At 38.6% G+C, this 13,347-nt stretch overlaps 1 protein-coding gene across 2 annotated transcripts in view; it reads right to left on the bottom strand.

The window, feature by feature from the left end:
• Positions 1 to 13,347, bottom strand: part of il1rapl1a (interleukin 1 receptor accessory protein-like 1a) — a 288,177-nt gene that overhangs the window by 160,655 nt on the left and 114,175 nt on the right. For both annotated transcript variants that reach the window (XM_047371180.1, XM_047371181.1), the window contains exon 3: positions 6,092 to 6,377. In XM_047371180.1, the coding sequence (XP_047227136.1) occupies positions 6,092 to 6,377 (286 nt within the window). The remainder of the gene's footprint in view (positions 1 to 6,091; positions 6,378 to 13,347) is intronic.

Genomic DNA, 13,347 nt, shown 5'->3' with positions numbered 1-13,347 from the left:
CAAGGCACCTCAGTGGGAAGTCTGTGGGAAGGAAAAAGTGTGGCAGAAAACGCTGCACAACGAGAAGAGGTGACCGGACCCTGAGGAAGATTGTGGAGAAGGGCCGATTCCAGACCTTGGGGGACCTGCGGAAGCAGTGGACTGAGTCTGGAGTAGAAACATCCAGAGCCACCGTGCACAGGCGTGTGCAGGAAATGGGCTACAGGTGCCGCATTCCCCAGGTCAAGCCACTTTTGAACCAGAAACAGCGGCAGAAGCGCCTGACCTGGGCTACAGAGAAGCAGCACTGGACTGTTGCTCAGTGGTCCAAAGTACTTTTTTCGGATGAAAGCAAATTCTGCAAGTCATTCGGAAATCAAGGAGCCAGAGTCTGGAGGAAGACTGGGGAGAAGGAAATGCCAAAATGCCAGAAGTCCAGTGTCAAGTACCCACAGTCAGTGATGGTCTGGGTTGCCGTGTCAGCTGCTGGTGTTGGTCCACTGTGTTTTATCAAGGGCAGGGTCAATGCAGCTAGCTATCAGGAGATTTTGGAGCACTTCATGCTTCCATCTGCTGAAAAGCTTTATGGAGATGAAGATTTCATTTTTCAGCACAACCTGGCACCTGCTCACAGTGCCAACACCACTGGTAAATGGTTTACTGACCATGGTATCACTGTGCTCAATTGGCCTGCCAACTCTCCTGACCTGAACCCCATAGAGAATCTGTGGGATATTGTGAAGAGAACATTGAGAGACTCAAGACCCAACACTCTGGATGAGCTAAAGGCCGCTATTGAAGCATCCTGGGCCTCCATAAGACCTCAGCAGTGCCACAGGCTGATTGCCTCCATGCCACGCCGCATTGAAGCAGTAATTTCTGCAAATGGATTCCCAACCAAGTATTGAGTGCATAACTGTACATGATTATTTGAAGGTTGACGTTTTTTGTATTAAAAACACTTTTTGGGTTTTCATGAGCTGTATGCCAAAATCATCCGTATTAAGACAATAAAAGACCTGAAATATTTCACTTAGTGTGCAATGAATCTAAAATATATGAATGTTAAATTTTCATCACGACATTATGGAAAATAATGAACTTTATCACAATATGCTAATATTTTGAGAAGGACCTGTACTGGTTAACCAGTCAGTAAGACCACGGAGCCACATGTAAACCCTCAATGCAACCCTTGTTGAAATCAAGTCTAGTGCTGTAAGTGCTGGCTAATGCATCTACAAGCCATAAGTGCTAGCTAATCAAGCCATCCTCTTCTCTCTGTCTGGTGACCTTAACTCACTGTTCTGAGTCTATGTTGGATGCTCCGGAAACTGCCTGATGACACTTTTCTTTTACATCCCCTTATTTGTGATGCAACTACTTCTGCATGCCAGATCATTCCAAACCAAATTATTTATATTATCATCATTGGTCTTCATGTCTTATGAATTAGATTTCTAATGCACCATTCTTTTCTGGGGTTTCAACTTGGCACATTAAGGCCCAAATTATGTAGATTAAAAACAACCTATTTCTTGGTTGGTTAGACTCATACTTCAAGGTGTGGTGATTTATCAGACTGAGATATGGGAAGTTTCCTCATGTTGATGTTGTTACTGTGTGAGCACTAAGCAACACTCCTCATTTGCACACTCGTAACTGAAACGTCAAGTTAGTGTGTTCCAGCGGCTGCCTGATAATATGACTGCCTAGTCACTGTACAATAGGAAGGAGATGGAGCGTTGCACATAATGCTTAGTTCATTTAAAAAAGCAATTGTGAAACAAATATTAATTATTTGTTCCCTTACCTTTATTTTACTTTTTTTCTAATGATATTCCTTTATTCAGTGTTTTGATGACAATTGTCCTATAAATTAAATCCGAAATCTCAGCTAAATCTTCAAACTTTCAGACATTATTAGTGCAATGTGTGGTCTACAGAGACAAAGTATTCAGTCCCATCAAAACTATTAATAAAATACCTCTTCAATGGAAATGTTTTGTACAGAATTAAGGTAGAATCTCAGAACGACTTTATGTTGATTTGCAGTGAATCTTACTTTGATAGGACAGAAAAAATGCTAATACAATGCCACTATTAATAAAACAAAGCCATGACACTGGGAAACGGTTAATATTTTTCGCTTAACTTTGTCACTCATCTTTACTCGACTTACTGCACACATGTGAAGTAGTCTGAACTGCAAGTAAGCTATTGCAAAATGCTGTGCCTCTAATCAGCAGCTCTGTTTACATTTGACTAAAAAACATAATGACAGTGCTACAGTGAGTTATTCTTTGTCAGACTTCCTGTTAGACTTTTATGTACTATATATACTATTGAATTTGCAGTTATCCAGTGATATCAATGATATATAAACAAAACACACAGAGGTAAACACTACTGACGATACTGAGCAGGGCCCATTAACAATGAAATATCAATGAAACACAAATTCAGTTGAAGAAAAAATGCCTATATTTTAGTGATATGCTTTGTAAAGGGTTGAATAATCCAAGATCACAAATTCAGAAAATAGTACCACTGTCACTCTGTCATTCAGATTTGAAGGAGATTATTGTGCCTGCCTCCAGGTCAGGAATAACGAAATTCAGCCTCTCTGTGTTTATCTCATCTTAACTCTAACTTTAAATTATTCTGCATGTGCTGTACCTCGGAAATGGCAAGGTAAAATCGGTTCTTTTTTTGTTGCTCTTGCATTGGAAATAATGGCAAAATAATATTAATTACTTCAGAGAAAAAATTTGTTAATCATTTATTAGAATTTGGCCTCATTTTTTATTCCTAAAGACTGATTCTTAGTTTGTCCTTCTTTAATTTGTTTCCATCCAAACTAATTAACCCACTATTAATGGAAGTAAAGACAGACAAGAATGCAAAAGTTCCTAATCTTACCTTGTATAAACATAAGGAATCTGGATACATGGAGCCACAGAGAAGTCCATTAGTTAACAAAACTGATTCGAGATGGATCAATTATGATGTGAGTGCAAACGTGGAAATATACTCTGGTTGATATTTGATTACTGTTTTTTTTTTTTTTTATCTTTGTAGTAATATTGCTGTTTGGTTAGTTTTAGGTGCTTTCCTATTCTTTCCAATGCTTTTGTATCTGCAAGTCTCTGTGGTTTATTACCCATAATCTAATATCAGTGCAAAAAAAATCTGATTATTTTTAAACAATATCAAGCTAAATGGCAGAAGCAGTAAACATAAAACCCCCAAACGCAACTGTGTATCTGCCTTTCAATGACATAGGAAGACACAACAGGAAAACAGGAAACTTGTGGAAGATCTTACAACACATTTCATGCTATAGCATACACAATTTGATCGCCCAGTTAACCAGGCTGCCACCAACGTTTTGGACTGTGACAGATCTGCAACACAAATTTTACATGAAAATTGCTCAGTAATAACATAGCTTAATCTCACACTAGAGTATGCTGATCATTCTTTCATCTCAGGATGCTAGATGCTTGAAACTGAACATAAAACTGATATCATCTATTGTATGAGCAACTTGGCTAAGGATTAGGCAAGTGCCTTCCTAATTTCCCTAAAATCAAATGTACATAAAATAGTTCAGACGACAGGCTTTGGAACCGTAATTGTGTTGTATTATGGCAAAAAGACTCCACAGATATATGGAAATTGATTAATTCCTTTGGGGTCAGCGGTTCATGGGATTCTGGCATTCTCCATTAAGGACTAATACATCAATAACTAAATAACTTATGTATGCAAGTGTGTTTTTCTTCTCCCTCAGGTACAAACTAAACTTATTTTCATAAATGATTTTGTGCCGTTTATAAACCACAGACTAAAATGTGTCCACTCCTTACCTGCAGTTTTCAGGGAGAAGGTTTACATATCTGCCTCAATGTGTGTCTCACATGCCTCTTCTCAAGCAGAGGAAATTTATTTCAGCCGAGAGGCAAATGTCTCACAGGTATCTGAGAGAAATCCCTCTAGCTCAACAAAAGCAAGTGGGAAAACATAGAGCTGGAGGCAACATTGCACAGAATTATAGTATTACATGAGTTCCTCAATTCATTACATGAGTTTCTCAACTCAACATTTGAATAAGGGTAAATATTTTTTTAAGAAACTATCACTAATTAAATGAATTTAAATGTAGTCCTATAAGGGTATTTGCTTTTTTGCTGTATCATATAAAATCACAACAAAATAAAATTCAGTTTGTTGTAACAGAAACTGGGAAAAGAAGATTTTCACTGAGCTGTGTATTTAGGTCTGTAAGTAGCAATAGACGTGTTGTGCCTCAACCATTGGATGAAACATGGACTTAAACTGTACAAGAACAAAAGGACTGGTAAAAGCTCTGGATCTCTAGGTGCACCACATTAACCTACTTTAGTACAACCCAGGAAGGTGAAGCCACAGCTGGAATCCCTGTGATGACATGGAGCCACTAACACAACACTTCTCCCAGCCGAATCGAATCCTTTCCTTGAGAGTGCTCCAGGATCTCAGCCCTGTACAAACTCTTGCAGTAAAGACTACAACCTCTGGTTCCACAGCTGGCACCCCGAGGCTCCTCCTTAACCAGACTCCTAGTGGAAACCTGTCCGCCCTCCGACACTGACGTCTCCACCCTGGCCGCCCTCGCTACCATCTCCAGCCATCCAACCTTAAAAACTGCTACACGGACCAATCACCCCAAATTTTGCCCCGAAATCTCCCTGCGGCCCCTTTCATCCTCCACGCAGTAAGTCCCACTCTTATCTGATATACAACATCTCAGCAACGTCCCCCCCCCCCCCCCCCCCCCCCCCCGTTCATCTCTGCCTCTCTCCTCCTAGTGGCTCTGCTAACCAGTTTCCTACAGTTTCCAGACCTAGAAGATCTGTACATTCATATTTATTCTATGGTCAATAAATCTTTTAAAACTTTCTCCTGTCACCTGAGAGCATTTGTGCATGTGAGTCAGGCATCTGAACAAAACAATGAAAGCGCCAGCATAGCCGATGTATCGGGGAGGCAGCGTCAAATCACCTGAACGTCTTTGAAACTTGCTAGTAAGTAAGATGTACATGAATACAAATTTGACTATGATCAGTGTATTCGTTGGTCAAAACGAAACAAAAAGTTAAGTAATGATCTGCTGTATGTGCATCCAGCGATCAAATTATGGGGTCAATTCAGACAAGCTGTGTTAAGCCTTTCTTTTTCAGCTTCTGCAGAAAATGAATCTGAGCCAAAGGTTCCCCCAGAAGAGACAGTGTCTCTAATCATGTTGAGTGAAGTGGTTTTCCCCTCACGGCTAGGAACCGCAGCTTTACATGCCTTCCTGCATGATGGTCCGGGAAGTAGAATCTACCTCCCATCTGCTACCGAGATCAATTTTATTTGTTCATCGCCTTTGCTCTTTGGACATTCTTCATTCCTGTTCATCAGAACGGTTCACATAAAAGGTGTTGTCTGGGCAGGGGAAAATTAATTTAGAATGAAACAATCTAAACGTTGTTTATTTCATGGTGTTTTGCTTTGTTTGTGGTGCTGAACGCTGATTCATTTGAGTGCTAAGGTGAACAGTATGGAAGCCCTGAAAGGTAAGTGAGAAAAGGTTTTTATTTGAGAGGCTTATTTTTTGTTTGGTCTTGTAACACTTTGCTCTGCCACAACAGGCAATAGAATAAAACCACCAGTTTTTACTGATAGAATTATTGTTAAACTGGATAGTCTTGGATAAACTATCCATTTTCTAAATTAGATTGTTGTGAAGTAAAATAAAATGTAGTTAAATCACATAAATAGTGTATTTGTTGGCCATGCTATGTTGTTATCATACCAAACTTGTATATCCATGTGCGATATAGAATTAACTACAGTATTGAGCAAAGATAATATATTTTTAATATTTCATTGTGTTAAATGCATTTTTGCTCTGTATGTGGCTGATACGTTCCCTATCTCTGCTTTAGTCTGCTTCTTTTCAGTAAACTTGGAAAGAAGCCAACCTCATAAAACACTTCACAAACAGATTCACAAACAGTAAAAATTGTCCGTACAATTTACACCAATTAGTATATTTTCAAAAGTCTTAATTTCTAAGTCCTACCGTAAAACACATGAGTAGAGGCCCACGTCTTGAAGGTCAGCAGGTCTGAACCAGATGGCGTCCTCCTCCTTGCTCATTCGTACTCCGTCAAAAGAGATGGGCTCCTCAAAGTCGCTGTGGCCGAGACCCGAGCTGCGGTACCACATGAGGCTGAGGCCAACGCTCTGTGCCTGACTGTAGTTGGCCCGGATGTAACCATAGAACAGAGCGCACTTCAGACGAACTGGCTCACCTTGAAGCACCCGGTACTTCAGGTAGTCCACGGACCAATCTGTGCAGCCGTCCACTAAAAAAGACACACAAAAAAAAACATAGAATGAATAACATGAATAACATCAATAACATGTTACAGATATAATAAAAAATATATACTTGGTAAAATATGAGGGACCAAACAACTGTGAACTCTATGGAAAAGGTATTTATAAAGGTATAAAGAAGAAAATTTGCCTTCTGTCTAAGTAATAGGAAAATTGTGAAACTTAAAAGCAAAAAGATGACTATATAACAATGTTTGTTACTGTCAACGAATTATGTAAAGAAGTTGTTAAGGTTAATTAAATAGCTTTCAAGATACATAGGCTAAAAAAATTACATTTTCAACATGTTTTTGTGCCTGTCAAAAGACAACCACTGGTTGACCTGAAATACAGGGGACAAAATTACAATTGTGTTCCAGAATAACTATTTGTTTCATACCCACATTAATGTACTTTTTGTCTTGATTATAAGAAAACAACAATGAAAAAAATGCAATTTTGTTTACTTAAACAAACTTGTGTTTATCTATTTGTAATTTTTTGCAAAAACCTTTACTGTTAGAGATATTCCCTAACGTACACAAAGGGTCAAATCACCCCTTTTGGCAACTTGTTGCATGTCTTCCACTTCCATTTCTACCTCTAAATAAACCAGTTCATACCAATGTACTTAATTGCGTAATGCGCTATAGCAAGTATGAAATCTTATGAGTCTGGTAAGAAAAGATTAGACTGCAACAGTACAGAGTTATAAAGGACATCTGCTGCTAACATTTGAAAACTAAACAGATTGGATGGTCAGTTCTTTTTCACTAATCATATAATAAAAAATTAAAAAACAGATACTTTATTTGCCCCTCTGGAGAATGTTGGCTGGTTTACACCAGTAATGTAACACCACATTGCTTTTCAGTTTCTCGTCTACTGATAATGGCATTTGCAGCAGTGATGGTAACTCAAGCATATCACTTGAAGTCAAGTTGCATAAACAAAAACGTAATACTTGACTCAGAGTCATGCTCTAAAGACTTGAGATTCAACTCAGACTTGAGGAGTGGGACTTGAGTATACAAATAACCAGCTCACCTTGTAACAGACACGTATGCATGGCTTCATTACATTGTTTCTCAATACTACATGCCAGTAAAAAAAGTTAATAACAGCATTCATCTTAGCATTTTTTTAATTCAATGTTACCATCAAGTAAGTATTCACAGTAAATAGACAACACACTGCAGCTCCAATAAAAGGCATCTTTGATTTATTAACCAGGGAGGTTTTAATGGTTAATGACAGCCTTCTCATATTTCTTTTAGCATCACAGTAATGATGTCAATCCAACTGACTTAATGACTGGCTTGTAATAAATAACTTTGTGTTATTTTTATACTTAACATGGAAATGTGGGAAAAAACTTAAATCTAAAAAAAATGACCTGAAACTTGACTTAGACTTGAAAAAAAATGATTTGTGAACATTTCTGTCTAGCGGCAGAATATCAGGACCTGCCCCTGATAGGTAATGCTGTTTTGATAAAACGCAGTCCTCTTGTTCCAACTGCAAACCCTCGACAGTGGCTTGTGGGTTAATCAAATGTACTTGCCACTTTACAATTTCTTCCCTGTTTGACGAGTGGCATTTGCTAATTTCTAAATAGCCATAAAAAAGATGTCCAAATGACCCTTTTTTTATTTTTATTCATTAGATCTCTGAAACAAATGTAGTAGTAGATGCAAAGCTAAATATTGTAGTCTTATCAAGACATGTCATTACATTTTGCAATAAAAACTTCTTTATGCTGTATCGAGATATTGCACTGACACTTTGGGAGGATTGCAGTGTTACTGTGTAATGACGTGCAAGACACATTTTATCCCCTCACCTGCAATCTTAACTTTGCCTGTACACTCAGAGTATAGGATATCTTTACCTCTGCAGAGGAAGCTTGCGCACTCGCATGCAATATTCAAACATGCAAGCGTTGTGACACTTGGGATTTAACTGTACAATATCCTCAAAAATTGTGCCAGGCACCTTTAACCGCTGTAGATATATAACAATTCCAAGCAGGGCAGAAAACAACCTCGGTGAATGGGTATATGCCACAAGGTCTTTCAAGCAAGATGTCTACTGTTCAATGTTTCACTGCTCAGCAATTATGCATAAGAAAGTTTGCCCAAGATGTTTGCTTGGAGTGCTGCATGTTTCACAATGAAAGAAGACAAACTGATGCAACACAAGTAAAAGAAAATATGAGACTTTAGCTGTGACAGCATAAAAAAAGTGGCAAGAAAAGGCTACATTGGCTATAAAGACTCTGGCACCTCATAATGACCTAATGACCTGCTCGTTTTCTTGCAAACATATCTCCTTCATGTCCCAAGCAACTGGTTTTTAACCCTCGGCCAGCTATCACTCTCCGACTAATTAGCTAACATTTGTTTATCGAGCAGGTGTGTATCAGAGAGTGTATGTAACCAGAGACTAGGAGAGGGAGACAGAAGTGGTGATGTTGTGGTGAGATAAAGTAATAAGAACCCCACTGCGTGCCGTCTGTGAGTGATACAGAGCCTCACAGGGACAGCTATGCTAGTAATTAATGCTGTTAATTACCAGGGAGGTATGATGTGTGTGTGAAAGTGAGTGTGTTTCTGTTTTTTATGAGTGTGCATTCCCTATATGAATGGTTGTCTGCTTAATTATGTCAGTAATTACCATCGGCTTTGCCACAAGTGTGTGTGGGTGTGTGTGTGCGCACTTTCACGCATATGAATTTGAAAGAAACTGAAAGTAGATGTGCATGTGTGAGAGTGTGTGTGTGGCATAATGTGTGCAACACTGTCTAATTATCCTCACTAATATTTTAAGCAGGACCCTATAGTCACAAACATACATATGTTAAGTATTCACCTTATGCAGCTTAAATCATTTTTATGTCATTAACTGTTGTGTGTCTTACTGGTGAACACTATTAGCAATTGCTTTATTAGAGAACACAAGCATTGTTAGATGTTTATATATAACTGTCAAAAATAAGAGTAACAAAATAGTTTTGTCATTACTAGAGGATAAAAATACATTCAGCCCACGAGACAAGATGATACACTTGAATGGGTGAATGAGAAGAAGAGACAAGATTTTAATACTCTTTGGAAAACTAAGAATATAATTTTTTTTTTCACAAATAAAATACAGGTTTTACAAATCTCAAACTGTGTTTTAAAGAAAATCTGTCCAAGGTAGTACAATCCAGTTTAGATTTGCTTAGCCCATTATACATTTTGGACTAGACAGGATTAAATGATTGTCTTTACTAACAGGAAATCCACAAAATGCAGTTAAAAGCCTTTAGCTTATCCAAAAGGCTGCTGCAAGAGTTCTGATGAAAATTTAAAAGAGAGATAATATTCCTCCTATTTTTGTTTCCCTTCTGTGGCTCAATGGATACACTGGGCCCTATCTTACCGTTTTACTCTGTCTTTCTCCTACACATAGGTTTTACTGTATGTGCTCTTTTTCATCATATAGATCTGAAAACTGTGTCAGAGCTTGTCTACTTAGCTGTGTTGCACTCCTACATGAACTCGCTAAAGAAGATACTGCTGCGTGTACGCTTTGTCTTTTCGCGCACCGCAAGTCGGTCATTGCCAATGGCCGCTCACACTGAGCCTGTCTCTGCTGGAGGTTTCTTTCTGTTAATGGGGAGTTTCCCTTTCCACTGTTGCAACATGCATGCTCGGTATGGGGGATTGCTGAAAAGTAAACAACACAATGCAAGTGACTGTCCACTATCGCTAAATGCTCATTCAAGAGAAGTGAATGCTGCAAGTCACTCACTTGATGCAATCTGCTGGGTTTTCTTAGATAGAAAACCTTTTAATCTATTTGAATAATAAACGGAACTTGCCTGTATTGTTTGATAACTAGGATCAATTTGAAATGTATGTACTTGTAGTGTCAAGCAAACATAAAGCAGAGTGAAAACATTATAGAGCCACCTATAAAAGTATTATGAATTATAATAGAATAGGAATTACACACTTTGGCAGAGCAAGATATGCTTCTAAAAATACGCCCCTGTTATTTCCTATTATACAAATTCAGACTGGTGGTTTCTGATGACGGCAGACACTCCAAGGTGCAGTGCCCAGCGTTCCCTTTTAAACCTGTTTAAAAGGCATCTATGGAACTATCTACAACTGGAAACCATTAATCAGTTCCTTTCTTGGAGCACTTCCTCAAGATGTGGTTGCTTCTTAAAGGTACCAATTCATGTTCGTGAATGGACCAGATGGTGCTCCTGATGTATGTTCGCTGTTACGCTTAACATCCCAGGAACTAGACAGCGCTCTGCAAGACAGACTTAACTTTGAAAAAAAAAAATAATGACGCTATTTTAATATCACGAGATCTCTTTACACAGTTATTACTATTATAGAAAAAAAATTTGATTGTCCTCAGAGAAACACCAAACTAATAATTTCTGCACTGACATTGACATTGAGGTGAACTTCCTCTAAAGGCAGCACGTATTTCTTCTGTCCTCACTGCATATCAATCTTCTAATCAGTAGGGAGAGCAGAGGCTTCATCTATCCTTTTCTTTATTCACTCTCTATACTATTAATGGATATGACCTCTGCGTCGCTCTTCACATTTTCCATTTTGGCAAAACAAAACTGTTTATCGAAAAAAAGCTTTTCTGCTAATTCAAAACTAAAGAAAACATTGCATTCAGTGGCCAGCAAGTCTGTCATTTGCTTCCTCTGGCAGAGGTGTGCAGTCCAACAAAGCAGCTCAGCATGCACTGAAAGATTGCACATGTAAACACACACACGCACACAAATTTGGGGGGGGCTCAAAACGGTTTCATCAACTCAATTAGAGGCTGACATTTCCCACATCCCCATGCTAGGCAAGAAAATCAATGCTTCCCGCTGCAGGAATACTGCAGTCCCCACCTTTCACTCTCTCTGCTGTTGACAGCTTGCATAAAACTACACACAAATACAGGATCTCATGCTTTTCCACCCTGGATTTCTGGGATGTTAAGGAATTCTGCTCAGCAATCCAACAATCCCATACTGTGAAGAAGAAATGTTTCCATATGAATACTTTTCCAAATGGCTGTCCGTCTTCATTTTCTTACTGCAGAACTGGGGGCTGCAACGCTTCTTTACCTGTGGTTGCTACATCACATGATATATAGGGTATAGGTACAGTGCAGTTGGTGCATGAAAACTCCAAGGTGGGGATGTCATATTTCAGTAAAATGTGCAGGCGCGTGAGCATCGCAGAAACCTTATTACATTCAGTGGCAAGGCAGACCTGTCCGTCACTGTGTGACACTAAACCAAGCCAATAAATACATACCCTGGAGCTTGAATACATTTAGTCCCGCACACACTCAAGGAGTCACACATAGAAAGGTACACCCACCACAGTCAGACACCCAATCACAAAGTGGGCTTTGTGTCACTTCAGTCAACTGCTGCTTTCCATTCCAGTATTATCATTTTCCCATGATCCTTTTGCAACATTGTTATACTTTTGCATTGTTCTATTGTATATCTCCTGACACTGGTGTTGTGCTCAGGAGGGATTCTCTCTTCTCTCATCTTGTAAGGTAATTTATTGTATACGGCCATGAAATGTATTTCGTAATCATTGAGAAAGGGGCAGGTTTATACAAGATTTTTCTTCTTCCTGCTCCATATACTGTTTCAGTCAGAAATTTACATACAGTCATCATGGTCAGGAATGTGATGCAAATTGTGGGGTTTTAGTGATGCATTTGAATCATTTTTATTTCAGGGATGACTGATAATAAAACCAACAACTTCCATTATTATCAAAAACATTGGATTATCTGGAATTAACAGGATCAAAATTATGCTCACTGGCTTAATGTATGCATACAACCCCACTAATATTTTTAATGAAGACTTAGTTTACCAAAGTTTTTGTAGTCATCAGCAATGTCCTTCATAGTCTTGGTCAGATATTTGAGCAGAAATAGTTAAACTTTAAATTAGCTGGCACAGGACTGGAATTTTAAGGATAGTTAATATACAGTATTTCCAATAGGCTTTAGGTCAAGGCTTTCCAAAAGCTTAATGTTAGCATGCTTTATCTATTCCAAAACAAGTGATATGTATTTGGAAGAACTGTCTTGTTGGTACAGCTTTTTATGTCCTACTTTTAACCATCTGAACTCAGTTAAAAGAAAACTGATTCTAATGTTCAGGAACAATCCAGGAACCACCAAGGCTGAAGCCTGCCATGAACTGGAAGCTGCTAGAACAGTAGTATCACTCTCCGCTCTTTTGCATCTCCATGCACTGAGACAGCTGAATGACTGCTCTAAAAATGAACAACTTCAAATTTGCAGCTGCTGACATGGTTAAGTGAAATCCATTTTGAAGAAAGTTTTTTATGGTCAGATGAGGCAAACATTGAGCTGTATGGCCAAGATGACAAGAAGCATATTTGGAGGAGTCAATGAGAAGCTTTGCAACCTCAGACAACTGTCAAACATGGTGGTTGTTGGCGTCATTAAGAGAAACACTAAAGAAGTACCACTTCTGTCAGTGGTTCTGGTACGTTTCAGAAAGCGGATGGAATAGCGAAGACAGTTGACTACCTCCAAATCTACTTTACCTCAAATCAACAGCTAGACGGTGGAAACCTTGGACACAATTTGGCGTTTCAACAGGGCAATAATCCTAGAAGTACATCAGAAGGGATTTTGCAATAGATAAAACAGGTTAACATAGAGCTACTGGAACGGCCTTCTCAAACCCCCCCAATTTTAATGCCTTTGAATATGAGATATATGCCTCTCTGCCAGAAAACACTCCAAATTACATTCATATTATAAGTGGTTTGTTCTGTGAGGCACTTTTTGGCATTTTTCTTTAGAATAAGAACAAGTAATTTTTGTTTTGAGGAATTAATTTCCATGTCAAGCAGATTAAAATCATTATTTTATAAAACA

This window comes from Girardinichthys multiradiatus, chromosome 7 (genome assembly GCF_021462225.1).
Source record: "Girardinichthys multiradiatus isolate DD_20200921_A chromosome 7, DD_fGirMul_XY1, whole genome shotgun sequence".
In the NCBI taxonomy this organism is placed as follows: Eukaryota; Metazoa; Chordata; class Actinopteri; order Cyprinodontiformes; family Goodeidae; genus Girardinichthys; species Girardinichthys multiradiatus.
The sequence above is the reverse complement of the archived record's forward strand: the minus strand, read 5'-3'. Positions and strand labels throughout refer to the sequence as shown.